The sequence below is a fragment of the Sapajus apella genome, unplaced genomic scaffold (genome assembly GCF_009761245.1).
Source record: "Sapajus apella isolate SASKATOON/1434 unplaced genomic scaffold, GSC_monkey_1.0 scaffold114, whole genome shotgun sequence".
NCBI classification, from domain to species: Eukaryota; Metazoa; Chordata; class Mammalia; order Primates; family Cebidae; genus Sapajus; species Sapajus apella.
Window position 1 is genome coordinate 4296907 of NW_022437054.1, and position 22130 is coordinate 4319036.

The 22130-nt window shown below is 37.5% G+C and overlaps 1 protein-coding gene across 1 annotated transcript in view; it reads left to right on the forward strand.

Annotated features, from left to right (window-relative positions):
• Window positions 1-22130, forward strand: part of MICU2 (mitochondrial calcium uptake 2) — a 108493-nt gene that overhangs the window by 79787 nt on the left and 6576 nt on the right. Inside the window, exons 8-9 of the mRNA XM_032260101.1 lie at window positions 13265-13362; window positions 19484-19655. Of these exons, the coding sequence (XP_032115992.1) occupies window positions 13265-13362; window positions 19484-19655 (270 nt within the window). The remainder of the gene's footprint in view (window positions 1-13264; window positions 13363-19483; window positions 19656-22130) is intronic.

The window sequence follows — 22130 nt, forward strand, 5'->3', positions numbered from 1 at the left end:
GTATCTTTGTTTTGTTTATTGTTTTAATAATCTGTGTCACTAATTTGATAGAGTTGAGAAGTTATCTCAGATATTTTTTGAGATAATTATTTAGAGCATTTGTATTTCTTATTTTATAAATTTTCTATTTCTGTTTTTTGAGACTTGGTTTTTGTTTCATATGTGCTCTTGAGAGTATTTTATATTTAAGAATATTAACTTAGTAATCTGGAAAATTATTGAAGTATTTTTGAGATTACTTTTTATTACGGATTTAATGTCATATTTATCTCACTTAATTTATCCAATTATTTTCATTCTTTAAAAGGCCCTCCCCACATCAAAATACTAACCTATGTTATCTTCTGGTTTAGTTGTGGTTTTATTTATTTAAATTTAATTTTTTCATTCACGTAAGTTATTTCTTGAGGGCTTCCCTAGGAACTTTACATTACTTTTTTACTGTTACATAAATGAATTTTTTTTCCCTCCAGGGGAAAATTATTGTAACTAAACAGGAAATTTATCTGATTTTTAGTGTTTTTGCCCTGGTCTGAATTATCTTATTATTTTTACTTTTCTGTTTATTTTCTTGGTTGTTCTAAGTGTAAAATCATGTTATCTCCAAATGATGTTTATCTTGTCCCAGCATAATGGTTCATACCTGTAATCCCAGTGCTTTGGTAGGCCAAGGTATAACGGTCACTTGAAGCCAGGAGTTAAGATAAGCATGGGCATCATAGTAAGACCTCATCTCTACAAAAATTTTCTTTTCAAAAATAGGCATAGTGGCACACGCCTGTAGTCCTAGCTACTTGAGAGGCTGAGGCAGGAGAATCCCTTAAGCCCAGAAGTTCAAGCCTACAGTGAGCTCTCATCATGCCACTACACTTCAGCCTCAGTGACAGAGCAAGACCTTATCTTTTTAAAAAATGAATAAAAATAAATGTGACATTAAACTACAGCTGTATTTCAGACTCAGAGCAATAGTTGATTCTAATCTGATTAGAAAAACTTACTTTCATTTGTTTTTTGGTATGTGGTAAATATCAAAATTTTGAAGCTGTCTTTCAAAAGGAAATTTATCAGTGTAACTGTTTTAGTCCATTTTCTCCTACAGTACTGAATATTTGAGACTGGGTAATTTATAAAGAAAAGAAATTGACTGGGTGTAATGGCTCACACCTGGAATCCCAGCACTTTGGGAGGCTGAGGCAGGAGGATTGCTTCAGTTCAGGAGTTCAAGACCAACCTCCTAGTGAGACCCTGTCTCTACAAAAAATTAGCCAGGCACGGATACACACCTGTAGCCCCTGTTACTTGGGAGGCTGAAGTAAGAGTTGCTTGAGCCCAGGAATTGGAGGAGGCTGCAGTGAACTATGATCATGCCACTGCAATTCAGCCTGGGCCACGAGACCTTACCTCTAAACAAAGAAGTTTATTTCTTACAGTTCCGGAGGCTGAGAATTCTGAAGATAAGGAACCACATATGTGAGGTTCTTCTTACTGATGGGAACTCTCTGCAGAATCCCTGGGTGGTGCAGAGCATTGTGTGGCAAGAGGGACAGAGCATACTAGCTCTCTCCTTTCTTCTCTCTTTCTCTTCTTTTAAAACCACTAATGCCCCACCCGCATGACCTCATCTAATTGTAATTACCTCCCAAAGGTCTCACCTCTGAAATACCATAGTTGAATTTCCTACCCTCTTAATACTGTTACGGTGAGATTATATTTCAACATGTATTTGGAGGGAACAAACATCCAAATCATAGCAGTAACATTCTGTCTAGAATACATAGGTAACTGTAGATCTGGGGGACTAGTAATATTCTTATGTCTGTAAGTATGTTATTAGAACAAGTATAACAATCAGCTAATTAAATGCCCCATATGTCAATACTATCTAATGTTTGGGAGCAGAACAGTGTTTGCCTGGCTTGAATCTGATGACTTTTTCACTAATTAATTGATACACCCACATATTAATTACATGTATAGAACCTGAGCACTTGTGGACACAGAGTCCGAAAATGGAAACTTCTCATTTACAACTATTTTGAACAGAAGACAGAACAAATTAGTCTTTCACAGACTACAGTATCTATATAGAATGTAGGAAATATAGGGCCTGTATTAAGGAATTGGGGATCAGAGTTGCTAGAAAAGGCCAAAAAGCTGTGATCTTCAGTCATTTATCAATTCTAGGCAATCCCCTTTATGAGTAGGTAGGGTCCAGATAGCACTAGGTCCTGTGGCACTGACCAAAGTCAGGTAAATAGTCCTAATTGAATTGCCAGCCTATGAGGGGGCTAAACAAAGGAGAGTTTGGGAATGAAGCCATACAGGACAGAGTTGGAGGTTGTTGGAAGGCTTTTTGAGTCTAGGATTACAAACCAATGTGACATGGGATATAGAGCACCTCATAGGCTGAAGAGGAAGGCAGCCATCCTAAGAGAATTTTAGAGAACACTAGACGTAGGTATGTTTATTCAACAAATATGTTCTGATATGCAAATGTTTGTTAAACAATCATATAATATGTTTCAGGCCCTGTATGGTATCCTGTATGTTAAACTTACAAGTCCCCTTCCCTCAAAGAGCTTATTTTTAGACCTGAAAGCACAATTTAAAAGTATAGTACAGTGTGGGGTACAAAACTGTCTTTCTACTATCAAAATAGGAAGGGAACTAATATAATTTATTCTTTGACTGTATTCATCCTCATTCACAATGATTTTTCATTTCTTGAAATTTATTTTCACTCTAATGAGAGACTTTGTCTATTACTAAAGAATGTTAGACTTCGTAGAGTTGGAGAGGGTGGCCTAGGAGGGTGAGGAAGAAAGGCTTTCCTTTTGACTCTAAAATCAAAATCCTGAATGCTTTAATAATTTTAGTGTATAGACAAAGTTGAATCTTAAAACTATTCCTTTTGATTTGGTCCCCAGGAAGTTTAAAGCAAAATTTGTGACCTACCTGTATGAATTATGAAAGGTGCTATAGCACATTAATGTTTTTATATTAACTCCTTAGCCTCCTCTTATTAAGGGACCCTTATCTCTCCTTCATGTTGATTGTATGTATGTATGTATGTATGTATGTAGGTATGTGTGTGTCCTTAAGCAGTCCTAATTTTTGTGGAAAGGCAAGAGAAATATATGAACAAACTCAAGTTCTTCTGTAACACAAACCAACAGAAGTCAAAGGAAGGCTAAAATAATAACAGAATGAGATGACACTGGAGACTATAGAGCTAAGAAAACAAATTGAGAACACAAACATTATAGATGAATGGATGGACAGTGGGGCACACAAATAGGAAGATATCGCTGAGGGTGTTTGGAAAGGTTGGAATAAAAGGGATGAAAATTGACCCTTTTCATGTGCCTGAATACCAGTGAATACTGAGAGGCATTCTCTTTGAGACAGAAAGTAAAGGAAAGGTTTGGAATAGAGGGCAGATCTGGGTGGGACAAGATGCAACTCGTGGATACTGATACTTTGTTATTTAAGGGGACGTAAGGTCAAGTATTTATCCAAAAAAAGTCAAGTATTTATCCAAAACAAATTAGAAAATCTGTTTTATTCTTTGCTGTCTGTAATAATTTGTTTATTCTATTGTAGTGTTATTTGGGTTTTCTATTTTTTTAATGCTGGTATTTGTATATTGTTTTTGAATTTTTTTGTGTGTCATGGAAACATTTAATATGGATCTGAACTAAAAATAAGAACTCTTCCACTATTGGGAAAATGGAGTTGATATACTTCTTTCTGTTCCTCTCCCATTAAGTATAACTAAAAATCCTAGACATTACATATAAAACACCTAAAAGGTAGAGAAGAGAAGGCAAACCAGCTCCTCTGGAACCAGCATCCTCAGAACCAAAGGAATGACATGGTGGTAAGCTCCGTGGATTTTATTTTTTTGTTTCATGTATTCCAAATTTGGAGCTGAAGGACCTGGCAACCCAGAAACACCAAGAGACACAGATTTTTAAAGCTCCAACAAAAGCCTGATCAACAGGAAAAGATCAGGAAAGGGACAGCCTAGCAAGACAGAAAACTTTTACATAATAATTATTCTACTTCAGCCAGACTACACACACACAGACACACACACACAAATTGTAGCCTCACATCCACCCATACCAGCAAAGGTTTAGTGGGGAGCCTAGACATCTATTCTTGCAGGGTTATAATGAACCAACCCACCTGTCCCCTCCCCCCCACTATGATGGTGTCAGAGCTGTGATTTTCATCACCACTGGTGTTATCAGAGGAGGGTTAGTAGAAGTCAAGACTTTTACAATTCTGCAATAGTAATAAGACCACTTTCCCCATCTCCACCCACCCCAGAGTGTCAGTGGAGGCTGCAAGAGGAGTGTCAAGGCACTCCAGTCCCTCCCATTCAGGGGAGTATTAGTGAAGGCCTAGTGTGGAGCAGGAACTTTGATCCCTGCACAACAGTAATGAAGAGATCTGTCCTCAAGTGTTAGTGCCTCCACCATCACCTGGCTGTAAAGAGGCAGCATCTGTCTTCTCCTGTCAAGAGTACTGTCAGACAAAGCCAGCTAAAACAGAAGCATTAAATAAGGTCCAAGGTCTCACAATACTGAAAATGGCCAGATTTCAATTTTAAAAATCATTCGTTATACAAAGAACTAGCATTATCTCAAAATTAATGTAAAAAGACAAGCAATAAATGCCAACACACCAAGATAACAGAAATGTTAGAATTATCAGATAATGATTCTAAAGCAGGCATTGTCAAAGTACTTCAACAAGCAGTTACACATTTAAAACAAATGAAAAGATAAAAGCATCGGCAAAGAAATAGAAACTGTAAAAGAATAACCAAATGAAAATTTTAGAACTGAAAATTACAGTAACTGAATTAAAAATTCATTGAGTAGACTCGACAGCAGAATGGAGGAGACGGAGGGAAGGATGAATGAACTGGAAGACAGAACAATAGAAGTTACCCAGTGTGAACAACAGAGAGGAAAAGACTGAAAATAAATGAATAGAGCCTTGGGAACCTCTGGGATTATAACAAAAGATCTGATATTTGTGTTGTCATAGTCCTAGAAGGAGATGAGAGAGAGTCAGTAGTATTGAAAACAGTACTTGAAGTCATAGCTGAAAACTTCCCAAATTTGGCAGAAGACATTAATGTAGATTCAGGAGAGTGAGCAAACCTCAGGTAGTCTAACACCAAAGAGATCCATACCAAGATACATAAACTTCTGAAAATGAAAGATAAAAAAATCTTAAGTTAGCAGTGGTGAAACTGTTACGCCTGAGCAAGTTAGAGAAGGTGCCACCCTCTGAGTTCCAATTTGAGAGGCCTTTATTTCCGGCGACCAAGAGATGGCAAATGCTCAAAATTTTCTCGGCCCCAAAGAGGCTAAGATTTTTTTTATACCTAACCTAGACAAGAGGGGAGGGAGAGTCTAGCTGAAGCGGAATTTTACAGAAGCAGAGCAAGCAAGTTAGTAGGAGGAAGCTAGTAACCAGGAGGCAGGAGGTTCCCATAGTTGCTGGTTACGAAGAGTACTTACATACGATCATTAGGGGGCTATTTTCACAATAGCAGGTAGACTTGCCAAGCAGGATGCAGTTACAACAGTTGTGGGTACTGAGAACAGCGTGACCCAAACTTCAGCAGTTCAAAGCTTTGAGTACAGCGTGACCCAGTAATGCACCTGGCGGGGGGGCCGTGAAAGGGAGAGCAGAGCTAAGCTGGAGCTTGTCAGGCTTTTTTCTAAGATGGAGTCAGGTTAGTTCATTTCAAAACAACACTTACCTGTAGGAGAAAAACAGAATGACAGCAGTTTCTCATCTCTTATCTCACTTTGTTCAAGACCAGAAAGAAGTGGCACATTTTCCAAGTGCTGAAAGAAAATAACTGTCAATGTAAATCCAATATCCAGTGAAAATATCCTTCAAGAATGAGGAGAAAATCAAGACATTCTCAGATGAAGGAAAACTAAGAGAATTTCTCATCAGCAGATCTACCCTAAATAAATAGCTAAACATAATTCTCTAAACAGAAAGGCAACAATAAAAGGAGGACCTTGGAACACCAGGAAGGAAGAACATACTAAGCAAAAATATGCATAAATAGACTAGACTTTACCTCCCTTAAGACTGAAGCAAAAATTGTAACATCTGATGTAAATGTTTGTAGGATAAATATTTAAAACCATCATAAACATGGAAAGTAAAGGAACTTAAAGTTACATAAGGTTTCTATACTTCACTCAAACTGCTAACCTCATGACACCAGTAGACTGTGTCATATGTATAAAATACCTAGAGCAACCACAAAAAGGCTGTACAAATAAATATTCTAAAAAATGCTATATAGATAAATCAAAAATGAATTCTACAAAATGTTTGAGTAGCCCAGAAGAAGGCAAGAAAAGGAAAACAGAACTGAAAAACAGAATAAATAGAAAACAGAAAATAAATTGGCAGACTTAAGCCCTAACACAGTAATAATTATATTAACTGTAAATAGTCTAAATGCACCAATTAAAAGATAGAGATGGCCGGGCAAGGTGGCTCACGCCTGTGATCCCAGCCCTTGGGAGGCTGAGGTGGGTGGATCACCTGAGGTTAGGAGTTCGAGACCAGCCTGACCAAAATAGAGAAACCCCATTTCTACTAAAAATACAAAAAAATTAGCCAGGCTTGGTGACATATGCCTGTAATCCCAGCTACTCGATAGGTTGAGGTAGGAGAATGGCTTGAACCTGGGAGGTGGAGGTTGCAGTGAGCTGAGATTATGCAGTTGCATTCCAGCCTGGGGAACAAGATGGAAACTCCATCTCAAAAAAAAAATAAAAGACAGAGATTGCCTGGCCAACATGGTGAAACCCTGTCTCTACTAAAAATACAAAAATTAGCTGGGCATGGTGGCACATGCCTGTAATCCCAGCTACTCCAGAGACTGAGACAGGAGAATCACTTGAACCCAGGAGGCAGAGGTTGCAGTGAACTGAGATCCCACCACTGCACACCAGCCTGGGTGACAGAGCGAGACACCACCTCAAAAAAAAAAAAAAAAAGACATAAAGTTTGGCAGAGTGGATTAAAAGATGTGACCCAACTATATGCTACAATAAACTCACTTCAGATATAAAGATACAGCACCTTGAAAGTCAAAGGAAACCAAACACCACTGTTCTATTGACATTTTTTAAAAAATAATAATTCTTTTTAAGGATTAAAAGAAAATTGGCCAGGCTCATGCCTTTAATCCCAGCACTTTGGGAGGCCAAGACAGGCGGATAACTTGAGGTAAGGAATTCAAGACCAGCCTAGCCAAAATGGTGAAACCCCATCTCTGCTAAAAATACAAAACTTAGCCAGGCAAGATGGCACACACCTGTAATCCCAGCTACTCAGGAGGCTGAGGCAAGAAAATCATTTGGACTCAGGAGGCAGAGGTTGCAGTGAGCAGTTGCACCCTATCCTCCAGCCTGAGAGACAGAGCAAGACCCTGTCTCAAAAACTAATAATAAGAAAGGATTAAAAAAAAAAAGAACTTGTGACTAATAAAAAGGCAAAGGATGAAGAAGGATGATGTATTATGCCAACGTTAATGAAACTGTAAGGAAGAATAACTGTCTAATACCAGATAAAGTTGACTACAAAGCAAAACAAGTTACCAAATAGAGAAAGGATATTGTATAAATAACAAAAACATCAACCCAACAACACCATATAGCAACTCTAAATGTGTGTACCACAACAGGGCTGAAAATATGTGATGCCAAAACTGACAGAACTGAAAGGAGAACTAGACAAATCTACAATTAAAGTTGGAGATTTAAACAACCCTCTTTCAACAATTGGTAGAACAAGTAGACAAAATCAGCAAGGACACAGAACACCATCAGCCAATAGGATCTAATTGTCCTTTGTAGAACTCTCCTCCCAACAATAGAATACACATTCTTTCCAAGTGTTCATGGAACATATACCAAGACAGAGCACATCACAGGCCACAAAACAAACCTTAACAAATGTAAAAGAATTGAAATAATACCGAGTGTATTCTCTCACTGCATGGAATCAAACGAGAGATCAGTAACAGAAAGACAACAAGAAACTCTCCAAACACATGGAAACTAAAGAACATGCTTCTAAATAATTCGTGTGTCAAAGAGAAAGTCTAGGGAAACCAAAAAATATATTTAACTGAAAATGAAAATACAGCATATCAAACTTTGTGGGTTATAGCCAAAGCACTGCTGAGAGGAAGGTTAATAGCATAAAATGCCTACATTAGAAAAAAGGAAAAGTGTCAGTAATCTAGGCTTCTGCCTCAAGAGATTAGAAAAGAAGAGCAAAAACCCAAAGTAAGCAGAAAGAAGAAAATAATACTTATAAGATCAAAAATCAATGAAATTAAAAACAAGCAGTAGAGAAAATTAATGAAACGAGCTGGTTCTTTGAAAAGATGTATGTTGAAAAACGTCTAACAAGACTGACAAAAAAGGAATACACAAACTGCGAATATGAAACCGCAGCTTTCACAACAGACCCTGTAGAAGTCAAAAGAGAATACTACAACAGTTCTACACACATGAACTTGACGTCTTTGATAAAAACAAACCACCACAACTCATCCAATAAAATAGATCATTTGAGGAAATGGAATTCATAATTTTATCACTCCCCAAAAGGAAATCTTCAGATCTAGATAGTTCTGCTGGAGAATTTTACTGAATGTTTAAAGAATTACCACCTACACACAGTTTCTTCAAAGAGAAAAAAGGAAGAAGAGGGAACACTTTCCAGTACACTTTGCAATTCATTGTATGAAACTAGTATTACCCTGATACCAAAAGCAGACCTAGATAGTACATAAAAAGACAAACGAGGCTGGGCACAGTGGCTCATACCTGTAATTTCAACACTTTGGGAGGCTGAGGCAGGAGGATCACTTGAGCCCAGGAGTTTGAGACCAGCCCAGGCAATACAGTAAGACCTTGTTGTCTCTACCAAAAAAAAAAAAAAAAACATAAAATATTAGCCAAGCATGGTGGCACATGCTTGGCGGGAAAATCACTTGAGCCCAGGAAGTAGACATTGCAGTGAGCCATGATTGCACCACTGCAGTCCAGCCTGGACAGCAGAGCTAGACCTTGTCTCAAAAAATAATGATAAAAAATAAAACTTAAAAACCAGCCTGTAATCCCAGCACTTTGGGAGGCCCGGCAGGTGGATTGCTTGAGCTCAGGAGTTTGAGACAAGCCTGGGAACATGACGAAACCCCATCTCTTTAAAAATACAAAACTTAGTGGGCATGGTGGCAAGCATCTGTAGTCCCCATTACTCAGGAGGCTGAGGTAGGAGGATCACATGAGCCTGGAGATGGAGGCTGCAGTGAGCTCTGATCATATTGCTGCACTCCAGCCTGGGCAACAGAGCAAGACCTTGTCTCAAAAAAAAAAAAAAAAAAAAAAAAAAAGGACAAGCAAATCTCCCTCATGAATGTGATGGACACAAAAATTCTTAACAAAATATTAGCAAACAGAAGTTTTTTGTTTTTGTTTTTTTGAGATGGAGTTTCGCTCTTGTTGCCTGCCCAGTCTGGAGTGCAATGGCACAATCTCAGCTCACCACAACCTCCTCCTGCCAGGTTCAAGCAATTCTTCTGCCTCAAATTCCCAAGTAACTGGGATTGCAGGCATGTGCCACCACGCCAGCTAATTTTTTTTGTATTTTTAGTAGAGGGGAGGTTTCTCCATATTGGTCAGGTCTCTAACTCCTGACCTCAGGTGATCCGCCTGCCTCAGCCTCCTAAAGTGCTGGAATTACAGGCGCAAGCCACTGTGCCTGGCCAAGATATTTTTAAAATATATATCATGGCCAAATAGGGTTTATTACAGAGATGGTTAAGTATTCCAAAAGCAATCAGCGTAATCCAGCATATTAACAAACTGTAGAAGAAAAACCACACAATCAAATCTATCAGTATAGAAAAAGCATTTGACAAAATTCAACACCCGTTTGTAGTTTTTTTAAAAGCACTCATTAAAACAAATAGGGCAGGGCATTGAACTTGGTAAACAGCATCTACAAAAAACCTACAGCTAACATATTTAATGATGAAAGGCTGAATTCTTTTCCCCTAACATCAGGAGCAAGGCAAGGATGTTCATTCTTGCTACTCTTGTTCAATACAGTGCTGAAATTTTTAGCCACTCCGGTAAGGCAAGACAAGGAAATAAAAGGCCTACTGATTAGAAAGTAAGAAATGAAACAGTCTCTTTTCATAGATGGCATTGTCTCTGTAGAAACTCCCAAGGAATCTGCAAAAAAAAATCCCAAAACAAAACAAAGCTTCTAGAACTCATAGTTGATTTTAGGAAAGTCACCAGGTACAAGAAAAATGTACAAAAATCAATCACATGTGTATATACTATCACTGAACACCAGGGACACTAAAATTTTAAATATACCATTCACAATTTTCAAAAAGTAATGAAATCTCTTCAGCAAATGTTGCTGGTACAGCTGGATATGTATGTATAAAAGAATATGGACTCCTACCTCATACCATATATAAAAATTAACTCAAATGGGTGTAAGAGCTAAACTTATAAAGACATCAGAACAAAGCTTCATGACATTGGATTTCACAATGATTTCTTACATAATGGCACTAAAATCACAAGCAACAGAAGAAAAAGTAGATATATTGGATTTCATCGAAATAAAAAATTCGTGTTCATCAGAGGACATCAAGAGTGTGAAAAGATAACCAATATAATGGAAGAAGATACTTGCAAACCACGTGTCCGGTAAGGATCTACCATTGGTATATATATAAAGAACCCTTCTTATAATTCAACAACAAAGTGATTAACAACCCAGTTAAAAACTGGGCAAAGGACTTAATATTTCTCCAAGGAAAATAGGCAAAAACAAGCACATAAAAGGATACTCAGCACCTTTAGTCATTAGTGCAGTGCAGATTAAAACCATAGAGAGATATACACCATCCAAATGACTAGAAACAAACCACTGACACACCAGATGGTTGCAAGGATGCAGAGAAACTGAATCATTCATTGCTAGTGGGAATGTAAAACCACCACCCGAAAATAGTGATTGTGGTCCTGGGATTCTATCCCAGAAAAATGAAAACCTGTGTTCACATAAAAACCTATATACAAATATTCTTGGCAGCTCAGTTTGGCAACATCCAGCCCAAACTGGAAACAATCTAGATGTCTTTTAACAGGTGAACAGTTCAACTGTGGGACTCCATTACCATGAAATACTGCTTTGCAATAAAAAGAAACACAATTGATATGGCAAAAGATACAACAACCTGAATGAATCTCCAAAGAATTATGCTGAGCCAGGGAAAAAAAAAAAAAAAAAGCCAATACCTGAAAGTTGCAAACCTTATGATTCTATTTATATAACATGTTTGAAATGACAACATTATGGAAATGGAGAATTCATTAATAGTTGTCAGAGGCTAAAGAAAGGGTGGGAACAGGAGGAAAGCTGGTGTGGCTATAAAAGCAACATGAGAGCTTTGTGGTGAAAGAATGTTCTGTATGTTGACCGTGTCAAGTTGTGATATTTTACCATAGTTTGGCAAGATGTTAGCATTGGAGGATACTGAGTAAAGGGCAGAGAGGATATTTTGTATTGTTTCTTACCATTGCATTTGAAATCTGTAGTTATCTCAAAAAGTTATTTTCTTTAGGCCAGGCACGGTGGCTCACACCTGTAATCCCAGCACTTTGGGAGGCCAAGGCGGGCAAATCATGAGGTCGGGTGTTCAAGACCAGCCTGGCCAACATGGTGAAACCTCATCTCTCCTAAAAATACAAAAAATTTAGCTGGGTGTGGTGGCAAACGCCTGTAATCCCAGCTACTCGGGAGGCTGAGGCAGGAGAACCGCTTGGACCCGGGAGGCAGAGGTTGCAGTCAGCTGAGATCGTGCCACTTTACTCCAGCCTGGGCAACAGTGTGAGACTCCATCTCAAAAAAAAAAGTTACTGTTTTTTAAAGGACTCATGAGAAATACTCATTTGTTCCTTGGGTTATCTGGGTTTTTGTGCCTTTTGCCTGACTTGTTCTTTTTGTTTCTTGCTACAGGGTCTTTGTATAGTTGTCATGCCTTATCTTTTCCTCATGCTCATGTTCTATCCAGACCCTCTCTGCTCTGGCAGAGCATGAATGACATTCTCCTTAATACTGTTCTCTCCTATCTGGAACTAATTTATCTTTTCCCCTGAACTGCAGGTACTGCATTCTGGTCCACTATTACATAGACTAAAGGAGAGAAGGGAATTCCTTAGTCTAAATGCAACCCTTACTGGAGCACCTAGACTCCGCTCTCTCTCTGTAATTCTATTAAATGTTCCAGACCATGGCCCACTCCACCCTCTGAGATATATCCCATCCTGTGGGCTTCTGATTGTTCCCTCAATTTAACATAGTGCCCTGAAAGATAGAAGCCCTTCTTCACTCTGCAAGTCCCACCAAGCTTCAGGGAGGAGCTTCTACTGAAGAGTTTTCCATGACTTGTCTCACAGTTGTCTTCTAACCCTGTTAATCTGCTTATCACAGAATTGAAGGTTTTCTCCTAATGGGGTAATCTGACATCCCCCTTGTACTTCGGAGAATCAGGGTTGGGGTGGTGGAAAGATGAGGAGATATGCTAGACCATCCCACACCTGAGTCTAGTGTGTCTCTGACTGCTCTTTTTCAAAATCTGGTTTAAATTTTATACCCCCTTTGTTGTTTGGTTGCTGCAATTTTTTTTTAGTAGGTTTTTTTCGTTGTTTATTTTATTAAAGAAGTGCGAATCTGCCTCACTCATTACCTTTACTGGAATTCTCACCAGTTAATTTTATAATTAGGAAAAACAAGTGTTTTGCAAGTATTTCCAACATTCAACAAAAGCTCAAAGACTTTCTTGCTTTAACTCAGTGCTGCTTCATTAGTAAAGACCTAGAGATCATATTTTGAAGTAACATTTATTTCACTCTTCTAAACTTCTTTTTTGGCCTGATCTAAGATCTTGTTTCATGCTGAAGTCCACCTTGAGTATTTCAGCCCTTACTGTTTTTTGCCTGCTTGAGCAAAGATGGTTATGGAGTGTTTGCAAAATAACAGAAGGAATGACTCTATCCCTCTTTTACAGCTTTTGTTGTTGTCCTTTCTGGGTATTATTCTAAGAGTTCTACAGATTCAATTTTTTTTCTCATTTATAATATTTTAAATTATTATAATTTTTTAATAGGAAGCAACAGTGAAAGAACCTGAAATTAACACAACTCTTCAGATCCATTTCTTTGGAAAAAGAGGACAAAGAAAACTTCATTATAAAGAATTTCGAAGGTAAATGCAAATATTTATATTCATTTAGGGAAATGTTATGGGTAAGAAATAAAGAGAAAGAGAATATATTCATTTCCCAGAACTGCAGATTATAAAACTAAAATACTGTCTGAATTTTGTGTATCTATATAGTATTTATCTCTTAAGGACTAAACCTATGAAATAGAAACTAAAATTAGTGTGCTCAAAATATTCTAACCTATTATAGAACCTATTTTCTGTTTCATAGAATACTTTTTAGAATTCTTTTTAGTAACTTAATATTTGCAACAAAGAACCATGCCCCTAGCATCAGTTCTTTAGGCAAAACACCAACCCATCTTAAAACAGCAACCATTTATTCTCAGGAGTCTTTAAGGCAGTTGGGTAGTTCTCCTGATGGGGACAGGATTGGCAGATCTTTACTGTACTCTTGCATTTGAAGTCTGCTGATGGGTTGGCTGGCTGCTGGCTCTTCTAAGATGATCTCAGTTGGGACACCTCAGCTGCTTCATGTAGTCTCTCATTCTCTAGCACAAGGGTTGGCAAACATTTTCTGCAAACGGCCAAAGAGTAAATATGATCTCTTTCACAGCTACACAACTCCATGGTTGTAGTGTGAAAACAGCCATAAACAGTATATTAACAAATAGACATGACATGTTCAAGTAAAGCTTTATACTAACATTAATTTTAAGTAATGTATTTAACCTCCCTAAGTTCTTTTCTTTATCTAAAAAATGGAAAGAATAATGCTTACCTATATGATTATTATAAACATTAAAATACGGTGTCCTGTGTACCTTCTTCCCAATGATAATAATTCCATGCACAATGAGACAGTGCGCCTCCCTGTGCTACTCCACTAACCAAAGTCTTAAATATCAAAAAGCAGAACAGAATAGCAGGGAAAACACTGACTTGGGAGGCAGGAGACCTGCATCTTATTTAGCTGAATCCAGTTCAGTAAAGATTTATTGAATGTGATATATGCTATTATGTGTCAAATTACCTCTCAAACACTAGGGATAGTTCCTTCTGGAAACTGTCTAGCAAACAGGCAGAAAAACATTTAAATACATTGTAGTTAGTGTTTTCTTATATAAACAGGATATTTGGGTAGCACAGAAGATCACTTAGTGTACCCTGTGTTAAAGGTTGGGACTAGGTAATCAGGGGACGCTTTCTGGAAGAAATACTAAGCTGAATCTTGACAAACTAGCAGGGATTAACAGGCAAAAGTGCTTTGGGCAGGGAGCCATTTGAGGGAATGATAACACAGCAGGAGCAAAGATGTAGAAGCATGAAAATGTATGGTTTGTAAAGGGAATTAGAAGCAGTAGAGTTCATAAAGCAGTAAGCATAAGGTGAGGAGAACGGAGGCTGGGGAAGTATGTACTTACCTGTGTGAAGGTTTTATAAGACAGAGGTGGCTTGTTGAATTAACTCAGTGATGAAGGCCCTGAAGAATGCTGTGTGAAGGGTATTTAGTCAGATGTGCCCGTCATCTGGCAGCAGAGTAGAGGTTAGATTTTATGAGAGAGAAGACCATTCAGATATTCCAGAAAAGAAATAAGAGCCTTGAACTAGTGTAGTGGCAATAAAGATTTTGAAGTGGAAAAGATTTCCAGACACAGGAGATAAAATTGTAGGACTCAGTGATTGATTAGATTTAAGGAATGGAGAAGAATACATGAAAATCCAAGTGCCTACTGCACTTTAGCCTGGGCAACAGAGTGAGACTCTGTCTCAAAAAAAAAAAAAAGAAAGAAAAAATCTGGCCAGGCATGGAGGCTCGAGGCCTGTCATCCCAGCACTTTGGGAGGCTGAGCTGGGTGGATCACAAGGTCAGGAGTTCAAGACCAGCCTAGCCAAGATGATGAAACCATGTCTCTACTAAAAATACAAAAATTAGTAGGGTGCAGTGGCGGGCACCTGTAATGCCAGCTACTTGGGAAGCTGAGGCAGGAGAATCGCTTGAACCCAGGCAGCAGAGGTTGCAGTGAGCCGAGATTGCACCACTGCACCCCAGCCTAGGTGATAGATTGAGACTCTGTCTCAAAAAAAAAAAAAAAAAAAAATCTATGTTTCTGAATTGTATCCTAATCCCACTAATCACAGTTTACCCGATAGCTATACTGAGTCATCTAACCTCTCTATAACAACTTTTTTCAACAACAGTTTAAACCGTACTTCTTTTGTATACTTAAAATATCACTCTCTCAATGTTTTTTGAAGTTTCAAAAGTATCATAATTTAAAACAAGGAAAGCTGTTATCATAATGCTGATATTGTCATATTACTGATAATTTTTCAAACTACATTCACAGAGATACTAACATACCACCTCACTTCACTTTAAGATTTCCTGACTAGTTAATTTTTAAGGATGCTTCTCACCTTACTTTAATGGCTCCTATAAATAATGGGCCCTGTGAAATATGTCATACCATCGTGCAGTTTTTTAAATCTGATTAAATTAACAAAAACTTTAAAAGTGAAATTTTTCAGAAGTTTTCTAAGGTATTGCAAAGTGTCCCTAAAGTTAAAATTATAATAGGCTGGAAGTTATGGCAATCATAAAATATCTTTTAAATTTTGCTAAGTCATAAAATAACAGAAAATGACTTCTAATATATAATATTTTCAAAAGTTTGCACCAACATACTAGCCAAATCATTGAAATTCCACAAAAAATTTTCCATATGTATTATTTGGAGCTTATACTTTTGTGTTTCTGGGAGTGTAATGAATAACATGTTTAACTGATGATGGAAGGAGGTGAAGGCTGAAAATACAGGAGTGACTGGGAATCACCAGAGGAGCAAGGTCCCTGAAGGGGGGGAGGAAGTGCAGGAATCTAGGTAAGATTCACAGTGCAGGCAAATAAGTTAGCCACAGACAGGAAAAGGGACTCCTCATCCATTGTGACAGGTTGGAGAGAGTGGAGAGAAGGATGCCTGTAGATGCTATTAAAAATTTTAGTGACAATAAGAAAATGAATGCATTTATTAAATAATGGTTTCTAGTTTCTGTAGGAAGCAGGGGCAAAGTCATATGCTGAGGATAAACAGAAAAGAAAGTGAAAAGGGGTTGAAATAGCTTCTAAGTAAAATCAAAGAACACATTTCCAGGCTTGCAGAAGAGGGTCTGGAAAGCTCAAGGACCCAGTTGAAAATGTGCACCATCAATTTGTGAAGATAGCACTATGTGCAGTTTTAATATGGTTTTCTTTAAGCCATACTTGAAGAAGGCCTTTTGCAGCCCATTAGAGCTGAGGCGTGGGTGAGAAAGTGGGAAGCAATTAAGAGTGGGGTCTGGAGCTTGGCGTGGCAGCTCACACCTGTAATCCCAGCACTTTGGGAGACCATGGCAGGCAGATTGCTTGAGCCCAGGACTTCGACAGCAGCCTGGGCAACATGGCAAAAACTCATCTCTGCAAAAGAGATGTGTGTGGTGGTATGCACTCATAGCCTCAGCTACTTGGGAGGCTGAGGTGGGGAGCATCACCAGAGTTCCATAGTCTTCTGATAGGTGGTGGATGCATTGAATGGGCCTTCAAGTACCAGACTAGGTTACCAAAAGGACAGGCACAGATCAAGAGAAACTCATCAGCTAATGAGGAAGCACACAGAAAAACTTGTGATTTGTTTTCTGTTTTGGTTTTTTTTACTTATACAACTAATAAAAAGATTTTCCAACTGAAATACCACTTAGCCTTTTAAGTAAAAACCACAGTATAATTTAATTCTGTCTCCAGGATTTTGGTGTTCTTTTATTGTTATGAAAGCAGCAGATAATTTAAATTGTGAAAACTGAATTTTCTATCAACCAACGTGATGTTCGGGGGGAAAGCATTGACTCGGGCTACTCAGGCAGCTCCTGATGACATTTACCCCCTGAATCAGTACATCTTGGTTTTGTTGTGTTTTTCCTGTCTCTTTTTTCCTCTTCTCTCTTACTCTCTTTGGAGACTTTTCTTCTTCTGCATTTCTTTTCCCTTCTTTTAAACTCCATGAATTAGCCTTAAAGACAGTAACCAGAAATAATCCCTGAGTTTATTTCTAGTATGGCACATTTGACCTCATTTTTTATTCCAGTGAGTTTTTTATACTGAAAATAAACCTGTGACTTAAGATATATAATGGTTAGAGGGAAGAAAATTGGCCTCAAGTCTTCTTATCAGGAAAAATTGGGGAGGATGTTGATACTGATGTACTTTTTAGGACTGGGACTGTTAAAAATTCTGAAATGCCAATTATTAGTTGCGGAGTTCTGAGTTTCATCAAGAGCTTTTATAAATTCAGAGGTGTCTGTAAGCAGTAGTGTGCTCGTAAATATGTTTAACAGTCCTCTGTCTCAGGAAAAACAGCCTTGATTTGTAGTGTTTGCCAATTAGTGGTATAAATAAATACTCTTGCCACGCCAATGTCAAGCCCCCCAGCATGCAGCAGAGGTGGGAAGATGTGCTCGCAGACCCACAGCTGATATGAGCCACTCCAGTACACCACTGCCTAAACAATTCCAGTGAGGAGGAACAGATGTCTTTCATTGTTTCTAATTAACCCACTAATTTACAAAGTATGTGATTTGTTCACAAATGTGTCTGTCAGCCTATCTATAAATCTTCCAATTCATATATGCATGTTCAGATCATGTTCTAGACTTTCAAGATACTATGATTTTAGGCTTAAAGGGAAAAGATTATCATCATAAATGGGCTCATATTCATTAAAAGTAGTATAATTAGGTAAGATGAAAGTAGCTTAATCCTGACAATGTATAGTTTAATGGCAATTAAGTTTATAATATTTCAGCCTCTGCAAGCGGCTCGGTTAGAGCCTGAAGAAAAAGAAAGGGAAAGGAACATGTTAATAATGTTTTTATACCATATTTTCTGCTTGCATAATTCAGTATACACTCATTTGCAAGTAGAGCATGCATTTAACAGTCGTAATAAGAATCAATTGAATGTCATTACAGTATACAGGGCAAGAAAACTAAACTAAATAAAAGGCAAAATATATCAGGAAAATATTTTGTTGATCCATCAGTCCAAACTTAAAATGCTTCAAATTTTAGATAAAGTTCTGCTTTGACCCAGAAAGAAACATGGCATTGATGAATCTGTGTATTCAGTACATTCAGAAAATGTTTTGTTAAGTAACAAACTCTTGCCTACCATGTAGACAGAAGTCTAAGATCAAACTCCTTCATGCTTTTAAGATTTCTGGGATAAATGTAGAACTTCAAGCAAGTAATTTTTAACAGTGACAGTTTTTCTCCCACTGAATTAGAATGTCCCTCTCTGTCATCCCCTCATGTATATTTTCATTTGAATTTGACATGACGGATAGTATAGATCTTTTAACATGTGGATAAGTGAATAAAGAGATCTGCAACATATTAAAATTCGTGGAGATGATAATACTTTCACATGATGTAGGTTATAAATAAATCAAGTACAACATTTCTGGGTTCTTGTTCAAAGAAGATTTATTTTAATCTGATGTCTTCTCAACTTGTCCCTTTCCTGGGAAGCCATTGATGACCGTTTGATCAAAGTGCCATGTTGTTTTTACAAGAAAGGCATGTTGAGTCATATAGACATGTATTATTGTTAAACAGATTATGTTTTTAGGAAGATCTAAGCTTTGATGCCAAGCCATTGATTACACTGATTAACCCTGGTATCAGAAAAATGTTAGGAAGTAGTAATTATGATTAACATTCTAAAAGCAATGTCCCACCTAAATTTTAAATTTCTCTGATTATTGATAATTTTTCTATGTTGGAAAAAATTAGTTCCCATGGAATTGTATTTTCTCTGGATGTGTCAAAGCAACATTTTACATAATTTTTTAAGTTGTTAGGTTTATCAAAATGTAGGTTGCCAGCTATAACTTACACAAACATATTGAGTATAGGAAGTTGCTGATGGAAGCCAGTGCTGAACATAATCAGCGTCTCTGCATCCTCCCTCTCGCCACAATCCTTGCACAGCACTCTGCCTTATCCTGCTCACCACATCAGGAGGCCAGCCACTCAGTGGGTAATAGTGAAGGTACTTTGCAGACCCATTTACAGTATTTAAGGTTGGATACCACTAGTTACTTTACTAATTTTGTATTTTAACATTTAGATTTATGGAAAATTTACAAACAGAGATTCAAGAAATGGAATTCCTTCAGTTTTCTAAAGGTTTGAGTTTCATGAGAAAAGAAGACTTTGCAGAGTGGCTACTTTTTTTCACTAACACTGAAAATAAAGATATTTATTGGAAAAATGTGAGAGAGAAGTTGTCAGCAGGAGAGGTTGGTATACCTTTTATTATGTATGTGATAAAGATGAAATAATAAGTTACACATGTTTACATAAATAAAGTAACTTCTGCCCTGCATGGAGGCCCACGTCTGTAATCAAAGCACTCTGGGAGGCTGAAGCAGATGGATCTTGTGAGGTCAGGATTTCGAGACCAGCTTGGCTAACATGGTGAAACTCCATTTCTACTAAAAATACAAAAATTAGCCAGGCATGGTGGCATGCGCCTGTAATCCCAGCTACTTGGGAGGCTGAGGAGGAGAATCGCTTGAACCCGAGAGGCAGAGGTTGCAGTGAGCTGAGATTGAGCCATGGCATTCCAGCCTGGGCGACAAGCGAAACTCCATCTCAAAACAAATATGTAAATAAATAAATAAAGTAACTTCTGAATTAACCAAGACTGTGCTACTCTCAATAGTATATAAAATCAATTTGAGGAATGTTCTGTACATGCTATTTTCCTATGAAGGAAAACTACTGCCTAAGACAGAATCGAGTCTAGCAATTACAAGTTTTTCATTTCCAGTAAAGCTGTGAATAAGACAAGTATCACCACTATTATTTAATATCATTCTGGAAATCTTAACCAGTCCAAATTAACACAGTTATTTAAAAGAGTATTAAAAAGGAGGTAGCAGTTGTCTCTGTTTTATATGATGCAATTATATGCCTAGAGAACCCAAGAGAATTCAGTAGAAAAATCATAGAAACAGTAAGAATTCAATAAAGTACCTGAAGTACCTGTTACAAATTAATATATAAGAAGCAGCAGCTCTCCTGTATACAAATTACAAGTAGAAAACGTAATGGCATGCATATGTGTATGTATGTGTATACGAGATGTGTGAAATGATGATTGCCAAGGTATTAATAATTATTCATGTGCAGTAGTGAGGTTTCAAGTGACTGTTTCTTTCTTTATACCTTTATGTATTGTTCCAAAAAAGTGTTTGCAATGGACATGTATTTTATATAACTTTTTTAAAAGTTACTTCTATTTTAAGAAAAAAGATAAAATACAATAGAAGAACCCAGTTATAATTGCAAGGTAAATATATAACAATTAGAAGTAAATGTAACAAAAAAAGAAAACAATAGCCTTGGTGGCTATAGAAAGAAAACGCATCTAATTATAAGACATTCCCTATTATTGAATAGAAAGCCTTAGAATTATAAATATAGCAATTCGGTTGTATTCTAATTCTTCAGTTAGCCTATAAGTGTAATAGGTATATTAGAACAGTCCAAGTTTGCTGCAACTACAAATTAACCCTGAAATCCCCCTGGCTGACCCTGAGTTTCTTGCTCAGTCATGCCACAGTTCCATTATGGGCTGATAGGTGTCTCTGTCTGCATAGAGGTATAGACCCCCTCAGGGGTCTAGACCCTCTGAGGCTGTGCCATCTTGGAGTTGCGTCATCTGGAAGAAGCACCACACTCAGAGGCTGTGGCAGGAAAAAAAGGAGGGGAGTCACAATCCAGCAATTAAATGTTTTGGCCTGGAAACATCATGTGACACTTGGCTATTAGCCAGACTAATCACAAACCCCACCTGAATGCAGGGAGGCAAGGAACTGCAGTCTTTCATACATACGAGAATCAGAAAAGAGCCAGATACTGGTCAACACTTGCAGGTTTCAATAAAAATTCTTGGGAATTTTTATTCCCAAAATTGAATTCTTGGGAAGAAACTAGACAAGCCATAAAAGTTTATAGGAAAAGAATGTCAACATATTAAAATATATTATCAAAATCTTGGTAACTAAAATAGTTTGTTACTGACAATAAATTTGACAGATTCCAGAAATAGACTTGAACATATGGAAAATTTAGCATTTATGAAATAGTATTTTAAATTAGTTGGGTAAAAGAATTATTAATAAATGGCATTAGGATAATTCACTGGCCATCTGAGGGAGAAAATAAACATAAATCTCTACCCCATTCATTACTCTAAATTTTGAATAAATCAAAAAATTAAATGTTGAAGAAAGAAAATGAAACTAAAGTGTAGAGGAAAACATGGAAACAGTGTTTTATCTTAGGCCATAAACCTTTCTAAGCAAAACCCAGAACCTTTCCAAGAAAATTTGATGAAATATCTAAAAATTAATATTTTGTTACCTCACCTCATCCCCTCCAAAAATTATAATCAGAGTCAAAAGAAAAAGTTAACAACATGAGGAAGTGGGAGATAATTGATATGTAAAGACCAACTTTCTCAATTTATAATGGGATCTTTAAAAATCAGTAGGGATTGGCCAGATGTGGTGGCGCACACCTGTAATCCCAGCACTTTGGGAGGCTGAGACAGGAGGCTGTCTTGAAGTCAGGAGTTCAAGACTAGCCGGGCCAACATGGTGAAAACCCATCTCTACCAAAAAATACAAAAAAAAGTAGCTAGGCATGGTGTCACACACCTGTAGTCCCAGCTACTCAGGAAGCTGAGGCAGGAGAATTGCATGAAC